This window comes from Sus scrofa, chromosome 9, assembly GCF_000003025.6.
Source record: "Sus scrofa isolate TJ Tabasco breed Duroc chromosome 9, Sscrofa11.1, whole genome shotgun sequence".
In the NCBI taxonomy this organism is placed as follows: Eukaryota; Metazoa; Chordata; class Mammalia; order Artiodactyla; family Suidae; genus Sus; species Sus scrofa.
The window spans coordinates 131,286,628-131,310,043 of record NC_010451.4 but is presented as its reverse complement, the minus strand read 5'-3'; the positions used below and the strand labels follow the sequence as shown (position 1 = coordinate 131,310,043).

The 23,416-nt window shown below is 40.4% G+C and overlaps 1 protein-coding gene across 3 annotated transcripts in view; it reads right to left on the bottom strand.

Annotated features, from left to right (window-relative positions):
• INTS7 (integrator complex subunit 7) overlaps positions 1–23,416 on the bottom strand; it is an 88,961-nt gene that overhangs the window by 54,447 nt on the left and 11,098 nt on the right. For all 3 annotated transcript variants that reach the window (XR_002336047.1, XM_021063859.1, XM_021063860.1), the window contains exons 2-7: positions 22,591–22,720; positions 21,045–21,191; positions 19,728–19,865; positions 11,614–11,660; positions 6,906–7,105; positions 6,331–6,453 (exon numbers count right to left, since the gene is read on the bottom strand). Coding sequence is in view for 2 of the 3 variants with exons in the window: in XM_021063859.1 (XP_020919518.1) it covers positions 6,331–6,453; positions 6,906–7,105; positions 11,614–11,660; positions 19,728–19,865; positions 21,045–21,191; positions 22,591–22,720 (785 nt within the window). In the remaining variant the exon portion in view is untranslated. The remainder of the gene's footprint in view (positions 1–6,330; positions 6,454–6,905; positions 7,106–11,613; positions 11,661–19,727; positions 19,866–21,044; positions 21,192–22,590; positions 22,721–23,416) is intronic.

The window sequence follows — 23,416 nt, the reverse complement described above, 5'->3', positions numbered from 1 at the left end:
AAAAAAAAAAATTGTAAGGCTAGAAATCAGTTCAGTGGTAGTCAGAGGTTAGGGAAAAGATTAACTACAGAGGGGCCTAAAAGAACTTTCTGGAATGAATTGAAAAGATTCTATATCATAATTTTGTTGGTGGTAACGCAACTGTATACATCTGTCAAAACTCAAACTGTATATCTTGAACTGTAAATCTAGAAAAGTTTCTGAAAATAGATTACACCACCATAAATCTCACTTAAGTGCATTTCAAATTAATGGCAATGGGAACACTGAAAGTTACAATTTATGGAATATGGCCAACATGCACTAAGAGGAAAATTAATAGCCTTAAGTTCTTTCATAATTAAACAGAAGAATATGTACCAACCACTTGAAAAGCATAAGAAAGCCATGCTTCTGGAAAGTCTGATCAAGAAAAGGGGAATAGGAGTTCCTGTCGTGGCTCAGTGGTTAACGAATCTGACTAGGAACCATGAGGTTTCAGGTCTGATCCCTGGCCTCACTCAGTGGGTTAAGGATCCAGCGTTGCCGCGAGCTGTGGTGTAGGCTGCAGATGTGGCTAGGATCCCGTATTACTGTGGCATAGGCCAGTGGCTATGGCTCCGATTAGACCCCTAGACTGGGAACCTCCATATGCCCTGGGTGCAGCCCTAGAAAAGACAAAACACCGAAATAAATAAATAAACAAATAAGAAAAGGAGGAATATACAAAAGATAAATGTGGGATTTTAGACAAAATCTGACACTAGGTATGATAGATATTTCGGAGAGCAGACTTGAAAGTGAAGTTGTTGTGCTTTTTTGTTTTTTAAGGGCCATGCCTGCGGCATATGGAAGTTCCCAGGCTAGGGGTCAAATCAAACCTGCCAGCCTATGCCAAAGTCACAGCAACGTCAGATCCAAGCCACATCTGTGACCTACACAGCAGCCTGCAGCAATGCTGGATCCTTAGTCAACTTAGCAAGGCCAGGAATGGAACCTGCATCCTCATGGATACGAGTTGGATTCTTAACCCCCAGCCACAATGGGAACTCCTGAAAGGTTTTTTTTTTTTTGGTCTTTTTAGGGCTGCACCTGTGGCATATGGAGGTTCCCAGGCTAGGGGTTGAATCAGAGCTGAAGCTGCCAGCCTACACCACAGCCATAGCAATGTCAGATCCGAGCCATGTCTTCGACTTAGGCCAGAGCTAATGGCAACGCCGAATCCTTAACCCAATGAGTGAGGCCAGGGATTGAACCTGCATCCTCAGGGATGCTAGTCAGATTTGTTTCTGCTGACCCACAATGGGAACTCCAAGTGAAGTATTTTTAATACACACTTCTAAAGATTGAAAATGTGAAAACTAGAAGAATCAAAGATTGTTCCATTTGTTTGAGTCCTCTGGAAACCAGACAGCAAGATGTAATAACTGCACATGCATTTTTGTCTGTTTCAGAGACTGTGTACTGACAAGGTATAGGGTGTAATGAAGCAGTCTTTCTTTTTAAATTATGACTTTTTAAAAACTACCATTTACAAGTGATATATGTCTCCTAGTATAGTTAGTAAAGCAAGTATAACAATTTTAGATTTTTTTTAGTCCAAAGCACAGAATTTTAATGAACAATGAATCCAAGTTATGAAACATTTTCCCAATCATTTTTGCTCAATATATTCAACAATAAAAGATTTACCAGGTGTAAGCTTTATTTCAAACAAAACAAAAATTAGGGAAATGCTCAGCTAAATAGTCAAGTGTTTATTTAAAGATAATTTTCTTGAATCTCTTTTAAATAGGGAACGATTATACTTAAATTGTTATTCTTTTCTTTTTATAAATCTCATTTTCCATTTGAATCTGTAATGATGTGGGATATTATCATATTAAAGGAAACACTGTGGAACATTATGCAAAGATTTAAAGTTAAAAATTAAAGCTAAATTTCTTTATTTTTTAAATAAAGGGGTAGGAGTATAAACACTAATGCAACAGTAAGAATAAAATAAAGATAAAAATTCAGAGATACTAAAAATTATAAAGCTTCTTTATACTGACACTAAAAATCTGAGAAAAAAAATTAAATGGAAAACGAACGAGCAAAACTGATTCAAGAAGAGGGAGAAAACTCTGATAGGGCAATAAAGCCTTATAAGTAATTGGAAATATCCTCAAAACTCTGTCCCTGGAAGAAGTTCCAGGTTCAAATGGACTTACAGCACTTTTAAAGCTATACACCCTCAGAAGACAGAAAAATTTTATGTCGGAGCTCTCAACCCTTTCAGAGCACGGAAAGAGAAAGCGCCTAACTCATTTTATTAAGACAGCAGAACCCCAACTCTACAGTCTGTCCAAGTATACAAGAAGGAAAAACTATGGAATCATCTCACCTTTAATATAGTTTTTTGGAGCTAATCTTTAAGGAGCATTTTTATGTGTATTCCAGACATTCACTATCTCTATCCCTATCTATGCTGTCTGTCTGTCTATCTCCACTCAGGTATCTTTTTTTTTTTTTTTTTGTCTTTTTGTCTTTTGTTGTTGTTGTTGCTATTTCTTGGGCCGTTCCTGCGGCATATGGAGACTCCCAGGCTAGGGGTTGAATCGAAGCTGTAGCCACCGGCCTACGCCAGAGCCACAGCAACGCGGGATCTGAGCCGCGTCTGCAACCTACACCACAGCTCACGGCAACGCCGGATCGTTAACCCACTGAGCAAGGGCAGGGACCGAACCCGAAACCTCATGGTTCCTAGTCGGATTCATTAACCACTGCGCCACGACGGGAACTCCCCACTCAGGTATCTTAATACATGGCAACCCTCTATTTCCCTAATTGATTTACATTTCTGTTTCTTTAAACCTTTGGCTCTGCATCCTCCATGCTCACTCACACCTTATGATCATGTTTCCTAATTAACTAAAAAAAAAAAAACCCCCAAAACCGTACGTGTTGACACTGTCTACCCACCCACCCGCTCTGCCTAAATACCACCGTCTTGCCTCCTGTGCCTGTGTGAACCAGATAGAGCCCATCCACTTGTACACTGCATCCCTTCCAAGTCACCTACTCAAGAATAGCATTCTCGGAGTTCCCGTCGTGGCGCAGTGGTTAACGAATCCGACTAGGAACCATGAGGTTGCGGGTTCAATCCCTGCCCTTGCTCAGTGGGTTAACGATCCGGCGTTGCCGTGAGCTGTGGTGTAGGTTGCAGGCCGGTGGCTACGGCTCCAATTCGACCCCTAGCCTGGGAACCTCCATATGCCGCGGGAGCGGCCCAAGAAATAGCAACAACAACAAAAAGACAAAAAAAAAAAAAAAAAAAGAATAGCATTCTCAATTTTTTTCTCTAGACCAGGTCACTTCCACCAAAATAACATGTGTTGGATTCCTCCCAAACAACAAACAAACCACAAAACCCTTAGCAGCACCATCTTGGTTCTCACTCCCTTTAGAGCAAAACTCCTTTAAAAACATTGTCTATAATCACTATCTTTAATATTTCTCCTGTTTTTCTCCAGTCCTTTACTCACAATAGTCCAATAAAATCGCTCTCATGAAGGCCACCAATGACTGCATACGGCTAAGTACAAAGTGGCATTATCAGTTCTTACCGTGGAGAATACCGTGCAGCACCTCACTTTTAACCACAGCCTTCTTCCCATAAAACAACACTATCCTGACTCAGGGCTGACGTCTTATCAGGCTCCTTGGCTGGTTCTTTCTCATTTCACCATTCTCTAAATCTCCCCTATCTGCACCCTCTCTAGGTGACTCATCCGGTCTCATATGGCTTTAAATATCCTGTACAAACGGATGGCTCTCGTATTTGTAACTGCAGCTAGATCTAGTCACTAAACTCTAGACTCACGTGTCCTTTATATCGCCATTTGGAGGTCTGACACCATAAACTGCATATGCTCAGACCAAACTCCTGATCTTTCCTTTAAGAAATAACCTCCCTGAATCATACCCATACCAAGAATATTTCTTGAAGCCAAAAACCTTAACATCATGAGGTTCCCATTGTGGCTCAGCAGGTTAAAACTCCAACTAGTATCCCTGAGGACATGCGTTAGATTCCTGGCCTCGCTCAGTGGGTTAAGGACCTGGTGCTGCCGTGAGCTGTGGTATGGGTTGCAGACACAGCTTGGGTTCCTCACTGCTGTGGCTGCGGCGTAGGCCAGCAGCTGTAGCTCCAACTGGACCCCTGGCCTGGGAACACTCATAAGCTGTGGGTGTGGCCCTTAAAAAAATTTTTTTTTTTAGGTGGTAAAACTATAAAGAACAAAGAAAGGATTATCACAAAATTCAGAACAGTGGTTTCCTCTGGGTGGGTATTAAAGCTCTAATCCAGGAGAACTATGGGAGGCAAGGAAGCAGGTTTCTGGGAGTTTGCAGTGTGCAGTGTTCTATTTCTGGCGGGATGGTGGCTACATGGGTTTTGACTTAGCAACTAGGATTTAAACTATTAAATGTACCCTGCACATACTTTCCCGTACGTGTGATCTGCCTCACACTAAGGAAGAAGGTCCCACTGGGTTTGGTTCCCTAAGGGGCTGAGCACATTCTCTTCTTGGACAGTATGTTCAGTAGGAAAAAAGCACTGGAAGGCAGAGCTCTCTTAATTAAGTTCTTAATTAAGTCCTCTTACGAAGTTCTCTTAAGCACATTATGTCTCTCTGAACCCTAATTTGTTCATCTATTAAATGCAAATCCTAATAACGTCCTCATCCCTTGGGATATTTGCGACTGTCAATCACAATATACTGAAACATGCTCAGAAAACTGCAAACACAATAACCCCAAATAAACACAGCAGCTCAGGTTCCATAACCTGAAACTCAAAATTTTTTGGTTACCCTGTAGCTATGATACTAAGAGATTAATAAAATCCATGAAACAAAGGTTGAATTCTAACAATTTGTCATGTCACTTAACATAGCGTTTTTTAGAAAGTGGTGCATCCGTTATCAGTAACGAGTAAACAAACAGGTTTCCGCTTTGAGAACAGATAAAACATAGTCCCATCAGCCTATGGGACTAAAAAATTACTATGTTAAACACAGCAGCTCAGGTTCCATAACCTGAAACTCAAAATTTTTTGGTTACCCTGTAGCTATGATACTAAGAGATTAATAAAATCCATGAAACAAAGGTTGAATTCTAACAATTTGTCATGTCACTTAACATAGCGTTTTTTAGAAAGTGGTGCATCCGTTATCAGTAACGAGTAAACAAACAGGTTTCCGCTTTGAGAACAGATAAAACATAGTCCCATCAGCCTATGGGACTAAAAAATTACTATGTTTTAATCAAAGAAATGCTACAAAAGACATCACACTAAAAGCCTAGAGATTGAGATCTGCTCTTGTATTTGTAAAAGAAAACTTATGAATGTCTTTTCCTCTGTGTAAAAAGGGAAAAATATACTTTGCCGAGTTACCCATCCAGAACCTTTTCCCTAATAAATCATAGTCTGCACCAAAATTGTTCTCCTGAAATTGAGTAAAGGAGACATGAATAACAAACAATTTAAGTGGGCTTCTCGATTAGACTTGGTGCTGCGATGGGACAATTAAAAAGAAACTGAGAAGCAAATCTAATTCACCAAAACAAACTTAAACATTAAAAGAGATAAGGTTTTCAATAATGAGGAAGTATCTTTGTATATGGTAGCTAGACTTACCACGGTGATTATTTTGAAATGCATAGAAAAAAATTACTATGTTTTGTAACAGGAATCAGCACAGTGTGGTAGCTCAGTTATACTTCAAAAACAAACATATAAACAAACTCATACAAAAGAAATCACATTTGTGGTTACCAGAGGCTGGGGGTAATTGGATGGAGGCTGTCAAAAGACACAAACTTCCAGTTATAAGATAAAATAAGTACTAGGGATATAATGCACAACATAATAAATATAATTAACACCACTGTAGGTTATAAATAAACATTAAGAAAGAAATGCTAAGAGTTCTTATCATACAAAATTTTTGCAAATTCTTTAATTTTGTATCTATATGAGATGATAGATGTTCATCAAATTTATCATGATAATCATTTCATGACGTAAGTCAAATCATGCTATACTCTTAAACTCATATAGTGCTGTCAACTATATCTCAATAAAACTGAGATATAAATAAAGAGAAAAATACCGTACAGAAGTTTTATATGTTTACTTTGCTAATTCGACCTTCTGCTACAAGTATCAACAATGCTCTTAGAAAATTTGCATATTCAAACACTTAGAAGATGACAAGGATGATATAAAAATGTAAAGCAAAACAATTTGCTCTATTACAACATGATTTTTCTACATAAAATATTGACACTCAAAGTCCTACATACCTGAATGTTTTCCCTGCTCCAAGTATGTGGTGTTTTATTGGCAAGTAATTTCAGATCTTGAATAGCAAGTCTCTTTACTGCTTTCCTGGGATCATTCTTCAAATACTGCAATAGAAGCTGAATCTATAAAGGAAATAAGTCCCTCCATGAATGAAACCCTCACTGAAGCTGTATTAGGGATGTAGTGAGGTTTAGTCAAACTTTTGAGACAGGGCTCATTTCAAATTACAGCCCTGTCATTTTTTCATTATGTGTCCACGTTTGGGCTTCTTTCTCCTCATGTACCAAAAAACTGTATCATTTAACTAGCAGAGGGCTTGGCCTTTAACCCTCAATTCTTCCCTGCCACCCCCCAGCCCCCACACCCACCTCGTTTTTCTCAAGGGCTTCCAAGAACCTGTACTGTGGATAAAGAGAAGGGAAAAGCAAGCAAAAGGACATTAAATGTCCTCTAATTTTTATCTTAAAGGGATCTTAATAGTAATAAAACTTAGGGGTTACTTTCTTATTGTTTAGCACATACTTAATATGCCCGTCTAATGAAGAAAAGGCAATTTACAGGAAATGGAAATTACCTGCTTAGGTGTATCAACCAAAGACGAAGCTGCAAGCAGAGTAAAAGTGTGCAAAGAAACGATCACCATTTTGGTGGAAGGATAGGACGTGACCAGCTGCTGTAAAAGCTGACGAGCACTGGATGCCAGGATTGCATCGTGGTGCATGTGCTGTAGGATGGGGATCAACTTCAGCTTCAAGTCTACTGGTGTGGCAAGACCTAGAAGCAAAAGGCACGCTTAGAGATTTCTGATCATCCTCCTGGATGAGAGTTCACGCTGAAAAGGTCTGATTCAATGGCAAAATAACCATTTAAAAACAAATAGTATACTACTGTTATATTTAAATCATTAAAGACAAGTATACTAGAACTAATCAGTAAGTTCAATAGTTTTTTCACAAGTATTTATCTTCCTAAAATTTTTTTTCATTACTAGTTGATTCACAATGTTCTGTCAATTTCTGCTGTACAGCAAAGTGACCCTGTTATACATAAACTATACTGTTTTTCTCACATTAGCCTCCATCAAGTTCCACAAGTGATTATAGTTCCCTGTGCTGTGCAGCAGGATCTCATTGCTTATCTACTCTGAATGCAATAGTTTGCATCTACTAACCCCAAACTTACAGCCCATCCCACTTCCTCCCCCCCCCCTTAGCAACCACAAGTCTGTTCTCCGAGTCCATGAGTTTGTTCCTTTTCTGTACATAGGTTCATTTGTGCCGTATATTAGATTCTAGATAAAAGTATTTATCTTAACACTAATTTTGGATCATTATAAAACTACATGCAGATAACAGAAAATGCCTTTAAGGAGTTTCTGCTGTGATATAATGGGTTAAGGATTCCACCCCAGCGCTCATGTCGCTGTGGAGGTGTGAGGTGTATCCCTGGCTCAGGGCAGTGGGTTAAGCTGCAGCTGTGGCACAGGTCACAGCTGTGGCTCAGATTTGATCCTTGCAGGTGTGGCCAAAAAATGAGGAAAAAAAAAGGAAAATGACTTTAAGAAGTTCCCACAGTGGCTCAGTGCTAATGAACCCAATTATTATACATGAGGAAGTTGGTTTGATTCCTGGCCTTGCTCAGTGGTTTAAGGATCCGGCACTGCTGTGAGCTGTGGTGTAGGTTGCAAACTTGGCTTGGATCTGGCGTTGCTGTGGTGTAGGCTGGCAGCTGCAGCTCCAATTCAACCCTGGGAACTTCCACATGTATGCGGCCCTAAAAAGTTAAGAAAGAAAGAAAAGAGATAATGCCTTTAAAAGGCATAGTAGAAAGCAGGCATATCTGCTGTGTATTTCTTCCCAGAGCATATACTAAAAGATATACGCATGCATGTACACATATACACATGTATATACCCAAACTCAATGGCTATAATTTGATTGTATTTACAATTTTAATTATTTCCTTCGACACTAAGTCAAAATTAGGAAGTGAACAGACTGTGTGCAGAGCAGTCTGAAGTTCTCTATCTCTGTGTAGCAACGCCTTTCTTTACAGCACACACAGCTGGAACTCTATGAGATATAATTCAGAGTATCTTTTCCAGGCAACACTGGAGCTAACGAAACAAAAAAGCCTTTCTTGTACAGCTTGGCTTTGTGGTTGATAATGAACAAAAAATTGTCAATCATAACGTACACATATGCCAAAAGCTAATTTATCTCTACCGATCGCTGGTTTTGCCATCGTGAAGTAACCGCTAGTGTGAATACATAATAGCATTTCAACATCCAACAGTGGTTTCCATCAACTAACTCCCTTACTATCTGGCCTCTCTTAGAGTTCTGCCAAAGCAAAGAGCCCCAGGAGATGGGAGGGAGAAGAATGAGGTCTGAGAATATACTCCCTGGGTTTCTTTCTACAGGGTCATGTCACACTTCTGTTACCATTGTTTTGGTCCTCAAGGCACTGAATTAATTTGACTCTGCTGGCCATTCTATTTCTTTTTTCTTTTTTCTTTTTTTTTTTGTCTTTTGTCTTTGTTGTTGTTGTTGTTGTTGTTGCTATTTCTTGGGCCGCTCCCGCGGCATATGGAGGTTCCCAGGCTAGGGGTCCAATCGGAGCTGTAGGTGCCAGCCTACGCCAGAGCCACAGCAACGCGGGATCCGAGCCGCGTCTGCAACCTACATCACAGCTTACGGCAACGCCGGATTGTTAACCCACTGAGCAAGGGCAGGGACCGAACCCGCAACCTCATGGTTCCTAGTTGGATTTGTTAACCACTGCGCCACGACGGGAACTCCTGGCCATTCTATTTCTGAAACTCTTTCTCCTTCTGCTTTTTCATACGCTCCCTGCTTTTTGTCCTTTCTCTGGCTGTCCCTTCTCAATCTCTTTGTAGTCTCCTTTTTTGTCCATACTTTAATTTCTGATATTCCTTGAGTCTGGTAATAAATTATCTTCTTACCCTGTGGTACACTCCCTGAGAGAGCTGATAGGATCCTAAGGCTTCTACTATCAGCGATATGCTTCTAAAGACTGCCTCCCCACCTCCTCCTTGGCCCCTGAACTTCAGATACACATGTCCTATTGCCTTCTGGTCATCTCCACTGGGATGTCCCTCCAGTATTTTCCACTCAATAGGACCCAAAGAGAAACTTCTGATCCCCACCATGAAACTGCCCCGCCTCCGTTTCAGGATATGACAACTCCATCGCTACGCTCCTTAGACCTTGGTGTCTTTCTTGCTTCCCTTATTTCTCGCATCTCCATATCCAAATTTATGGAGTTCCTGCGGTGGCGCAACAGGATCAGTGGCGACCTGGGAGGCAGGTTCAATCCCTGGCCCGGCACAGTGGGTTAACCATCTGGCAGTGCTACAGCTGTGGCTTGGCTGCCTGATCTGATCCCTGGCCCAGGAACTCCATGTGCCTCAGGGCGGCCAAAAGAGAGAAAAGGAATTTCACCTCCAAATTTATTAACAAATCTTGCTGGTTTCCATCTTCAAACATAATCCAAGTCTGACTGTATCTTTCCGCCTTCATTGCTCTCACACTGGGCCATTGCCACCATCACCTCTTGACTAGATTCTTGCAAAAGTCTCCTAAGTCTCCTTGAGGCCTTTTTCACGGCGGACTCCTGTCTCAAACCCCCCTTCTCCTCTCAAGTCTATTCTCAATCCAGTAGTCAGAGAGATTTCTTTGTGTTTATAGATATCTTTACTGAAGTTTGTAGAAACACAAACAGCTTAAAATTAAATATAAGGGATACCTGATTCCTAAAACCTGCCCACCATTTCTGTATCCTGGGCTGCACTCTTCTTCCACCTCGCTCCCAGGCTACTTCTGCTCTTTTCTCCCCCTCTCTTTCTACCTCCTAATTCTGGTTCATTTGCTTTCATTTTTAACATTTTTTTAACACATAAAATGCAAGGAACAATAATGAATCTTAACTATGCATACTAATGAATTTCTACATATGAACCGCCACTCAATACACAGACTCTTCCAGCACCCTAAGAGGCCCATCTGAAGGGCTTGCTATTTGCTATCTGCCCTTGCTGCTGGCCCTCTGGTGGGGTTTAGTCAGTGAAGAGCCCCAGCGGATGGGAAAAGAAGAGTGAGGCCAGAGTGTTGATTATCCCGTGGTTCTTTCTCTGCAGGGTCACACCACACTGAAGGTCAGCTGTTCAAAGGGGCCTCTTGATGTGACTCCAGGTCTGGTAACCACTCCTTCCCCTGTACTCTAGAGGGGCGCACGGCTATGTTACCCCCTTTCTTTACCCTGCCCACACCTTTGTAAAAGGCTCCTTCGTTAAGCCCTACGTGAATCATCTCAATTCAAGTGTGACATCTGTTTCCTGCTGTGATCCTGGCTGACACAGCAGGCATTCAATAAAAACCTGTTCAACGAATGATGCTTCCTTCCAAGGGTAGCTTTCTGCAGAGAGGGGAAAAGAGACAACAGGAATAAAGGGGAATGGGACAAAGGTCAACCACTGTGTCTTGGTCTTCAATTAAGTCATTTCACTGTGGGTCCATCTCCTTTTCCATTAGAGAGACACTATAATATTACCTACCCAAGTCTGCCAAGTTGCACAACTCAAAGAAATGTCATTTAGAAAAACACAAGGAAAGTCATGCTCTTTAGAGTTGTGCAATGCAGTAGCCCCAGCGCTTCCTTCTATGAATATTATGAGGGTTAATGGGAAGCAGAGTATGGACGTGACATTAGAAAACTAGAGCTTTGAGGCAGTAAGGAGTTTGGATTTGAGTTTAGTTGCAACCGGAAGCTACTGGAGGGACATGAGCAGAGTGAAGAGAGCCCCAGAGTACCCAACAGCATTGCTCTCCCCCAGGTCAGAATGTTTTTCCCCTAAATCCCGCAACTCCCCTTCAAATATCACATTATCAGAAGTCTCCCTTCATCAACATACACAAAGCGGAAACGCCCTCCTGCTATCCTGCCATCTACCCGGGGACTCTCTAGCCTTCTTAACTCGCTTTTTCTCCACAGCACCTGATAGGTTACATTTTTACTTGTCTATTGTCACCACCAAACCTTCCAACACTTGAGTGTAGTTACCTGAAGTCAAGGACTTTGTTTTGTGTCCTACTGTATCCCAAGCACCTAGAATAGTTTTGGCATTTAGAAGCTACTTAATAACCATTATTTGAATGAATAAATGAATGGTGACAAGCACATAGTAATTAATACATGTTAGCAACTACTATTAATATAAATCCCATCAAGTCACTTCATAATACTAAATGAAGCATACATACCTTGAATCATTTCACTGATTTTGTTACATATTCCTACAGCAAAATCCCTTTGGAAAGAGAAAATAGCAAAATCCTTAAAATCAAAATATTAACTTTGCTTTTGTTTTCTCAAGGCTTAAAAGAAAAAGAACACAAACACAGGAGAAATGCAATACTCCAAACTATAACTAATATTCCTAAGGTTGGGCGCTGGGGATGGGTAAGAAATACAACTGAAACTAAAACTCCAACAGCAAGTGGGCTTATGCCAACACTGTTTCCATATGCTTTTCAAGGAAAGAGACTCTGATTTACAAGTACTATTGAATTCATATCACTGAGTGACACTGTCTGAAATACAGACTCAACGTTACCATTTTTCAGTCTACGTTTTAGGACATACTTTTCATTAAGAAAAGCTTTTAACACATAAGCTGATTACTTATGCAAACTATAAAATACATACCAAATATTCTGAATTTTAGAAAAACAGCTTAAGTGTGAAATAGAAATGCAGTAGGATATATATGAGGAGCATCTTACTAAGAGCCAAACTATTTAAAAGTCCTCATTTAAAAAATACATACATGTAGGGGTTCCCGTTGTGGTGCAGTGGTTAATGAATCCGACTAGGAACCATGAAGTTGCGGGTTCGATTCCTGGCTTTGCTCAGTGGGTTAAAGATCTGGTATTGCTGTGAGCTGTGGTGTAAATTGCAGACGCGGCTCAGATCCGGAGTTGCTGAGGCTCTGGTGTAGGCCAGCAGCTCCAGCTCCAGCTCGACCCCTAGCCTGGGAACCTCCATATGCTGCGGGAACGGCCCAAAAACTGGCAAAAAAAAAAAAACAAAACCATACGTGTGAAGTATTTTCCAAGGTGTTGCTTTTGAGTCTGCTGCAATAGAAACATCACTGAATGTTGAAAAAGTTATTAATAACATGAATTCTGGGGATAAAACATATAATACGTAAGGAAATATGATACACATAATATGTTCAAACTTGGCTCTTTTAGTCAAGATAAATGATATATGTATAAGACATAAAATACTTCCTTTCTGCAGTTCAGTGGATGTCTATATAAAATACTTTCTGCAACTAAAATATTACTTGACATTTTCAATTTCATTCTCTCACAAGTGAACGGTGTTTTCCAGAGGCTACATGATGTACGACACTGTCTCTTGACAACTAATGGAAAGTATGATTACATACTGTGTTTTCTAGAATTTTCTAAAGTAGCAGGTTTAGTGTGTAAATATATTGAGATTAGCTCAGTTTGTTCTCAATTCTTCTCCTGTGCTCTCGCCATCTTTGACTATATTTTTAACTATAATCTGTGACCTCATTATCATCCAATACAACATTATTTTGAAATTCCGAGGTTTTTCCCTGTGCTTACGCAAAACATATCAAAAAGTACATTTTGTTGAGCTGAGACAAAGTTTTGAACATTTTTCTAAAATTTTATATAAAATTGCTTTTTTAGAATCTAACAAATATTATATTTCAAAATAAAGTTTATTTTCAATGTGGTTTTCTTACACTCTACAGTGGACCACTGGCTTGAAAAGGAGATGAGAAAACCCATTTTCTCAACTCACAGGTGTATAGTTTAGGTCTAAAGATACTGAAAAAGATGAAACTGATACATCAAAGTTTTCCAACTCACAGACGGGAGGAATCTATTCTAAAGAAAATGGCAAAATAGTACAAGAAAAACAAAACTAGGACTAAAGCTATCCCCCAGTTTTATAGAAGTTAATAATTTAACTTATGGTGCCTTATGAAACAAAATATTTCAAAAAGTATTATGGTATCAGTTAATTTGTGGCTTCATTTTGAGACCAATAATTTATGATTTTTTTAAAAAAACAATGAGTACTTTAAATGTAGATGTGATTTACTCATTAAAAGCAGAATATTGCTCATTACAGCTTTTCAAACTAGAAATAATAATAGGATAAGTTATCATAATGCACTGGCTGGAAGAGTGCACAAAATAGCTGAGAGATTCTGTGCAGCTGACAAGGCTGAATACCTGCTGGATGAAACATCAGTCAAAGAAATCAAGCCACTGTCACTTTTAAAACATTAAAGTACTTATCAAATAAAAGATTTAGAGAGTTCTCTTGTGGTGCAGCAGGTTAAGGCTCTGACAGTTGTCACTGAAGAAGCTTGGGTTGCTGCTGTGGCGAGGGTTCAATCCCTAGCCTGGGAACTTCCATGGAAATAGAAATAAAAATAAAAAAAAGATTTGGCTGTAAACATGAAGACTAAGTTAATACGCTCACCTGCAGAACTTTATTTTTGCCTTATAAATGGCCAAGTCTATTGATGTGGCCAGGTGTGCTTTTGCTTGTAATTGTCTGGGATCAACACCACCTAATCAATCATAGAGCCTCTCCTTTGTGTGAAATTCGGCAAGAAACACTTCTGTGCTGAAATCTTCAAAGTGAGTAATGCTTTTTAAAAATTTCATGATTTGGAGTTCTCGCTGTGGCTCAGCAGGTTAAGAACCTGACATAGTGTCCAGGAGGATGCGGGTTTGATCCCCGGCAGGTTTAAAGATCGAGTGTTGCTGCAAGCTGCAGCATAGGCTGCAGATGTGGCTTGGATCTGGCATTGCTGTGGCTGTGGTGTAGGCCTGCAGCTACAGCTCCGATTCAACCCCTAGCTGGGTAATGGCCATGTGCCGCAGGTACAGCCTTAAGAAAAAAGAAAAAACAAAAATTTCACGGCTTTTATCTTGGCCCAATGGTGCTAATATCTTCATCTTTGATGCCAAAGCCATGAGGAGTAAAACTGCAGGCAGCTTAACTAGAATCAAGGCAGTGTCACCAAACTACTAGTAACGCATTGTACTCTTCACCATCACGCACGCTCCCATTTTTAAAAAAAGAACAAAAGAAAGCCAGCTGCACTCATAAATCTCTTGGACAGAACACTGAAAATTACTAATGATATTAAATGTGAACCCTTGGGTAATTTTATCTTTTTAATACTATCTGACAAAATGGAAAGCACACTTCAGTACAGTGGTTGTCTCCAGGAAAGTACTATGCCATCACTGGAATTATGACATGAACTAGGCATTTTTTTCATGAAACTACATAGTTATTCAGACTTGGCTCTTTGGCAGACATGTTCGAAAAAGATGAACAAAGTAAGCTTGGAACTTTAAGGAAAATAACTGGGAAATCTGTTTGCCAATCTTAGCTTCTAAGCAAAAATTAGCATTTTAGAAAACCTGTGTCTGTCACTGTGAGCTTGACAGCTTGATTAGTTTCCCGGTGAGATCGGTGAGGAAAGTAACAAACGTGATTCTTTGTTATTATGCAATGAAAGGGTCACCATCTGGAAGACCTGCCTAACACACTGACCCAGTATTTTCCAAAAGACCAATGTCTGGGTTATAAAACCAGACATCGGTAAGAGATGCCCATGAAGTTCAAGATAACATCGTACAGGTTCACTGACATGGTTTTAGGGTTTACATGGAAATTAACCTCTTACCAACACTTTTCTAGTTCTGGTATAGTATCAAAGAAAAATATCCGTAATTACCCATAAAGCCTTTAAAAATAACTCCTCTCTTTTCCAACCACATATCTGTGTGGGGCTGGATTTTTTCATATACTTTAACCAAAATAACATTTTGTAACAGAAACAGTGAATGCAGAATCAGATGTAAGAAGCCAGCCAGACATTAAAGAGATGTGCAAAAATGTAAAACAAGTTCACTCTTCCCATGACACTGGTTTTTTTTGTTTTGGAAAAGAATCATTTCCGTAAAGATATTTTTATGTTAACACATTAGGGATTTGTTACTTTTAAAATGAAATAATAAATATTTTTAAAAGTTAGGCATTTTCATTTCTAATATGGTAAGTATCAATCCATATAATCCACATAAACAAAACAAAACAAAACAAGCTTTTTGAGGACTTCAACAATGTCTGAAGAGTATAAAGGGATTCTGATACCAAATGGTTTGAAAACTACGGCTCTAAGATATCAGCCCCACAGTGGACAAGAAAAAGTCAGCTGTACGTGTCTTGCAGGTGTAAGGCAAGAGGTATGTCAGCCACGTCTGGAGGACGTGCCTGCATTTCAGAGCACTCTTGTCTTTTTTTTTTTTTTTTTTTGTCTTTTTGCTATTTCTTGGGCCGCTCCCACAGCATATGGAGGTTCCCAGGCTAGGGGTTGAATCGGAGCTGGAGCCACCGGCCTACGCCAGAACCACAGCAACTCGGGATCCGAGCCATGTCTGCAACCTACACCACAGCTCACGGCAACGCCGGATCCTTAACCCACTGAGCAAGGGCAGGGACCGAACCCGCAACCTCATGGTTCCTAGTCGGATTCGTTAACCACTGCGCCACGATGGGAACTCCCAGAGCACTCTTGGACTTGCTATTCCTTCCACTTGGAATATCCCTCCTCTGCACGGCCGCCCCTTCTTCAGCACTCAGCCGCAGGTCAAGTGCTTCCTCTTTAATGAGGCCTTCCCTGACGACTCCTCCTGAGCAGCTCACTAAGGTCACTATCACAGGGCCAAAATTAATGAGCATCGGAAACTATTTTGTGTCTCCATAACAACAGGGCATTAATCTTTGCCACTCCTGCATTCCTGGTGCTTAGAATAGAGTCTGGACATGATGGAGGTTCAAGAGGTAGTTCTTCACTAACTACATTCTTTTTTTTTTGTTGTTGTTGTTGTTGCTATTTCTTGGGCCGCTCCCGCGGCATATGGAGGTTCCCAGGCTAGGGGTCGAATCGGAACTGTAGCCACCGGCCTACGCCAGAGCCACAGCAACGCGGGATCCGAGCCGCGTCTGCAACCTACACCACAGCTCACGGCAACACCGGATCGTTAACCCACTGAGCAAGGGCAGGGATCGAACCCGCAACCTCATGGTTCCTAGTCGGATTCGCCAACCACTGTGCCACGACGGGAACTCCCTACACAGTAACTTTTAAAACATAGGGCCAATACACTGCAAGTTAGAAACTGCAGCTTTTGTGGGGGGGTTTTAATCTAATAATATTTTAAAAAATATTAATGTCAGCATTAAGAATATGTTAAGGATGAATATACAGGGATCAGCGGCGTCTCTGCAATGCCAGGACGCAGGTCTGAGCCCCAGCCCCCAGCACCGTGGGTTAAAGGATCCGGTGTTGATCCAGATATGACCCCTGGCCCAGGAACTCCATATGCCACGGGGAGGCCAAAAGGAACAAAAAAGAAAAGAATGTGTAGTTTGCTATACACCTGAAAGTAACACACATTTGAGGTCAACTATACTCCAATAAAAATTTTTAAAAAGCATATATAGTCTCATATGATGAGACTAAACAGAATAATATGATTTTCCAGCTTCTCCCCTTTTTGCCCCAAGGCCTGCCCACATCAGATCTGACAATGCTGGTCGCACATTCTGGCACAGTTACCACTGACAGGTACTACTGTGGAGCCCCTTTTTAGACGCTGAGTGTGCCCGTCAGTTCACCACAGTCACCGCTAGAGGTCACTTTCTCACTGACAATGCCTCCCTGGTCCCCGAAGGCTTTTGAGTTTGCAAGTTGTGCTCTGTGTGACCCAGGGAGTAGCTCTTTCGAGGCAGGTCATCTTTTCTGGGTGAAGAGGTAAATGCTTATCTCAAAAAAATATATTTCCCTAATTTCACACTCTGATACATTTAGATAGGTTCTCCAGGCTTTCCTACTGCACTATTTTGGTTAATACAAATTACACATATACCATATTGAAGCCTGGTATGTTAAAAACTGCTTCTATATAAACTGTTAAATGTTTATTGGTCATGAATTCTACAAATGAAGAACCACACTGTTTCTCTGTTACTTAGTCTTAATTTTTCCCAAGACAGATCCCAAATTCCACGGTTGATAAAATCAGCTTCTGGTAATAACCCAAGAGAAAAACTGAACCAAAAATGATTCTTATAAATAAAACATAATCACTAAATCACGAATTTCTCATCTAAATTTAAAAAGTCAACTTAGAACACAATTTCTGGAGCTACTCCAAGTGCATATTTAATCTGATAAAGTAGTAACACCTTGACAGCAGTGATCAGATGATAACTATTCAGAAGATATAACTTCTATCCAATAAAAGTAATTGTTAAAAAGTTCTCTCCATACCAGTGCCTCTCAATAAAAAAAAAGTGCCAATTTTCAAAACCACAAATATGAATTGTTTTTACTCAGATGTTCCCCTTCCTCAGTTACTGCCACACCTACTACTTTTGATCAGCAAATTAAAGACTCTATTCTTTTTTTTGTTTGTTCGTTTTTGTTTTGCTTTTTAGGGCCGCACTCACAGCATATGGAGGCTCCCAGGGTAGGGGTCGAATTGGAGCTACAGGTGACGAATCCCAGCCACAAATCCCAGCCTCGGCTGCCAAGTACAGCACAGCTCACAGAAACACCAGATCCTTAACCCACTGAGCAAGGCCAGGGATCGAAACTGCATCCTCATGGATGCTAGTTGGATTTGCTTCTGCTGCACCAAAATGCAAACTCCCAAAAACTTACTCTCTAATCTCCTTTTCCAAGGAATAGCTCTAGAATTCTGAAGGCCTGATAAGAGTAGCTGAAGGAGTGAATATGCATATAATTAAAATGTGAAGAAAGATCACTGGTGAGTAACTATTTCAAGCCTTATCCAAATTTAGCAGAGGTTCTTGATGAAAATGCTATTTTTATTTTAAAAAACTGATTAATCATCTGATTTAAAACCAAAACTTGCTTCTAGCAGGTACACAGAAATTCATAAAAGAAAATAAAAATAATCTTACCACCCAGAGTTAATATTTCAATATATATTCTTCTAGTCTTTTTTCTATTCCATAAATATACTTGTTTTTTAAATAAATCTGTAACATCACATAACTTTTTTTTTTAATTGTATTTTTCTTGGGCCGCACCCACGGCATATGGAGGTTCCCAGGCTAGGGGTTGAATTGGAGCTGTTGCTGCCGGCCTACACGACAACCACAGCAACGCCAGATCCGAGCAGCATCTGTGACCTACACCACAGCTCATGGCAACGTCGGATCCTTAACCCACTGAGCAAGGCCAGGGATTGAACCAGCAATCTCATGGTTCCTAGCTGGATTTGTTTCCACTGCACCAAGTTGGGAACTCCTCCAAATATATTTGTTAACCAATACTGATACAGTATTTCACTGTACCATCTTATCTCGGCCTACACCAGAGCCACAGCAACGCGGGATCCGAGCCACGTCTGCAACCTACACCACAGCTCACGGCAACGCCAGATCCTTAACCCACTAAGCGAGGCCAGGGATCGAACCCGCAACCTCATGGTTCCTAGTCGGATTCGTTAACCACTGAGACATGACGGGAACTCCATTTTTGTTTGTTTGTTTGTTATTCTTTTTTTGTTACCATAACCCTATAACTAGCATCCTTTGAGGTAAATACCAGTATACACTGCTGATTCCTTAGGACAAGTTCTTGTAAGAGGAATTTCTAGGTTATAGGTTTGTTCATGTTTAAAGCAAAGCGCACATTACCGCAATGCCCTCCAGAAAGCAATGCTACTTTTGGTATCAGTCATTAAAGGGACTGACTTTAGAGGGACCTCTTTAGAAAGGACGATCAAGCAAGGGAAATGCAAGAATAAAACCGTGGTCAACATTTCATCTCCCTCCCCCCAAAAGAGAGCCACTGTTTTATGAGATAACCAGGTAGAATATGACACCTCACAAAGGTTAAAACTGGTTTCAACTCAAGTTACAGTCTTTGTCACTGTGCACAGCTCTACTGCCAAAAGCTAAACATGAGAAGACACAGGAAAGCAGGAGTTTAGGAATTTAGTATTAGGACTGTCTATGTCTGGGAAAGGCTCTTCAGCGGACGACGCTTCTGCCCCCCACTGAAGCTTTCTCCACCTATTCTCACCCCATGCTGACCCTGTCCTTCTGGAAACCCTAATTTCCCTTACAGTTAATGCCAACATCTGCATTTCACCTTTTACGAATTTAAGTTCTGTTTTTCCAACATCCCTTAGTGTTTACATATATAAACCAGTTGTTCCTTCAAAACCTCTTCTTGGGAAGCTGAACTATAAAGGCCAATGCTTACTTTGACTGCGCAGAGAAGTTTGCAGCAGCGAACACAGCAGCTTCCACTTCTACGTTATCATGTGAATCCAGACTCTGACGAATACTATGATGAGCATTCTTCCTCTCAGGAATTATTGATGCCAGACTGCCCAACATCCTACATAAACAGTGAAACCCAAGAAGAACGGAAATACAATAAGCTCAAGGTCAGAGAGGAGGAAACTGGCAAAACTAAATGATCAAAACTAAAGTTTGTAGGTGGTTCCATAAATCTCAGGTTAATGAAGTACCAGTTTTAAAAATCAAGCAGTGACTCAAATTCTAACACTCTTCCCCATTTCAGTAAGCCAGAAAAATTAACATGGCTTATCTATAACACACAGAAAAATTTTAAAAATCATCTTGAAGGACATGACAAGTACCAAAGAGAGCCCAGAAGAAGAAACTTTTGAATTATTAAAATTCAATTGTCAAAGTGTCAGTTTTTTAATGTTGTATAGAAAGTCTCTTTTAGCAAAGCATTAAGAATCCAATATTTTGCTACTAAGCAGGTCCACAAAGTAAAAAGTAAGACTTCTCAGTCTTTTTTTCCACACCAGTAAATACTGGCACCATGATTTTCAAATCTTTCCGCAACATCAAGAGAGGAAGAGGGTGTCCCCTGGGGCTCACATCAGAATCAGCAAAGGTGAGGAAGGTGGAGTTGAGCAAAGTGAATTTCACAAATCCAAAAATTATATGTATCACTCCACAGATGACAGATCTAAAAAGAGAATCTGGTTCAAGCTGGATATAAGGTTTACAAAATAAAGTTCTAACAAAATTGTTTTGAAAAAACATTAAATGCCAAGGAAGAAAAGGAAAAACTGAAGAATCTACGGTGGTTCTATCCGGCATTCTCCAAGGAGTCCGAATATAAACGATCATATACAAAAATGAGCACATAACCAAGGATGAAAACATAAAAGTGACATGACACCGTAAGAACAAAGTCAGGAAGGTGAAAGTTCAAAATAGTCTGAGGCTAAGATACTCACATTCAGATGCGAGTTATCATACTCATATTACTATATTCAGATGTGAGTTGTCAGATCAGAATATCTATCCACAAAGAGAACTATTTCAAACACAAGTTACCAAAAGAGTATTATAAACGGTTAGCTACAGAGCATGTACAGAATGGGACGGTTACCATATTTTTGCATTGAGTCTTAGTAGAAAAAAACAAAAATAAATTCTTACTATACAAAACAATAAGAGCAAATATACTGCCTTTGGGGGGGACACAATACAATTCAAAAACCTTGTGGTGACTCAGCAGAGTGACAGAGTATACCTGAGAGTGATGGCTCTTGCTACGGGGTCATTACTGTGAATCACAGAGAAGATTCTCTTCACAAATTCATCCACATTTAGAATCTTCTCCAAATGCTTCTCACTTTGTTGAGTAACTTTAAGAACACACAGCCTCAGGAAATTGTTTCTATGAAAAACCAGAGGTAAAAATAAATTAGACCACTCTAGGAAAATATTTAATCAGGAGTCAAAGCAACACTAACTTTATCAAATCTTAGCCAACCGGCCACTGTTTTTCAATCCTATTATTCTCTGTCCTACCACTAAGAGGGTTAAAGTCTATATAGTCCTCCTTTGGTATCTGTGGGTGGGGAGGGGGACTGGTTCCAGAAACCACCCCCGTACCAAAATCCTTAGACACCCAAGTCCCTTACGGCGTAGTATTTGCACATCCTCCCATATAATCATCTCTGGATTACTTATCGGACCTAATACAATGTAAATGCTATGTCAGTAACTGTTAATACAATGTAAATAGCTGTCAGCAGAAAGTAAATTCAAGTTTTACCTTTTTGGAACTTTCTGGAATTTTTGTTCCAAATATTTTTGACCCGTGGTTGGTAGAACCTGTGGATGCAGAACCCTTGGATGCAGAGGGCCAAGTGTACATGAGATAAGCACTAAGCATAAGCAGTTAGCAAAACCTGCAGTCCTGCTGCAAGACACCAAAACAGGAGTAACATAAAGAGAAGCCTTGGAGCCAGACTCAATCTCCTCTATCGCATTATAACCAAGGAGATAGACGGTCTTCCTTCTCTCGAGCTAATTTTACATCTTTCCTCCCAAGTCTGACGTGGTGTGTGTCTAAGTACGTGAGTGCATTGAGAATTGTGGGAAGAAGTGGGAGAAAGAATGGCGGAGAGAAAAAACATATAGGTGTTTATTCAACGCTTGTTTACATGTTTCAGGCACTTCACAGGGACATGTAATCTCATGTAACATGTAATCTCATGCTAAAACTGTTAAATTAGAAACTTCTCAAAAGGATCTGCACAAAGCCACAGACATTTCCAAAATATACAATAATATACTAAGGTTGTCTTTTTTTTTTTTTTTTCCTTTTTCTATGGCTGCACTCACGGCATATGGAGGTTCCCAGGCTAGGGGTCTAATCAGAGCTGTAGCTGCCAGCCTACACCACAGCCACAGCAATGCAGGACCCGAGCTGCATCTGCAACCTACACCACAGCAATGCCGGATCCTTAACCCACTGAGCAAGGCCAGGGATCGAACTCGCAACCTCATCGTTCTTAGTCGGATTCGTTAACCATTGCGCCACGACGGGAACTCCTAAGGTTGTCTTAATTTGAGTTAACCCCCAAAGAAATAAGTACTCTCCGACTTACACCCCCACGTCTGTTTTGCACCAAGAAGTGTTGCACCAAGAAGTGTTGTCCTGTGCATCCACAAAACTGATAACGAACCATATGGAAGTCCCCGAAGGCAAAAAGAATACAAGACCACAACATAAAATAAAGAAACATGAACAAAGTACTTTAGGACACTGAGGCTTTGAAAAGACTTACCCGACCCTGAAGACATCGGCTAACTTCAGGAATGCAGAATTGATGAGAATGGGGAACGGATACTTCTGGAAGAGCCGGGGGAAGCGAACAACCGCTTCACACTGTTCACCAAGTTTGCCAGATCTTAGACCTACAGAAAGCGCACAGAGGGAGGAACAGCTTATGAATTTGCGGCTGCAATAGTCAAAACAGCAAACACAACACAGCATGACAGAGTAAAATTATTTACAAAGTAACATAACAATCATTCTTAACAATGAGGTAAAGTACAACTGTTTCTCATTATCTTCTTAAAAATAAAAATGGTATATGAGGAGTTCCCGCCGTGGCGCAGTGGTTAACGAATCCGACTAGGAACCATGAGGTTGCGGGTTCGGTCCCTGCCCTTGCTCAGTGGGTTAACGATCCGGCGCGTTGCCGTGAGCTGTGGTGTAGGTTGCAGATGCGGCTCGGATCCCGCGTTGCTGTGGCTCTGGCGTAGGCCGGGGGCTAAGCTCCGATTCGACCCCTAGCCTGGGAACCTCCATATGCCGTGGGAGCAGCCCAAGAAATAGCAACAACAACAAAAGACAAAAAGACAAAAAAAAAAAAAAAAAAAAGTATATGAAACAGTAATTTGGTAAAGTGTCACTTTTGGATACAATAATGAAAAAGGTTGAGCTGATAGAATATTCAGAGACATAAACAAATCTCGACAAATTTAAAAGGAAGGAAATCTCATTAGGTATGTTGTCTGACCATAATGAAATTAAAATTCAGAAAGAGGAAAAAAAATACCTACAAATTCCCAAATATTTGGAAAGTAAGGAACACACTTATAAATAAT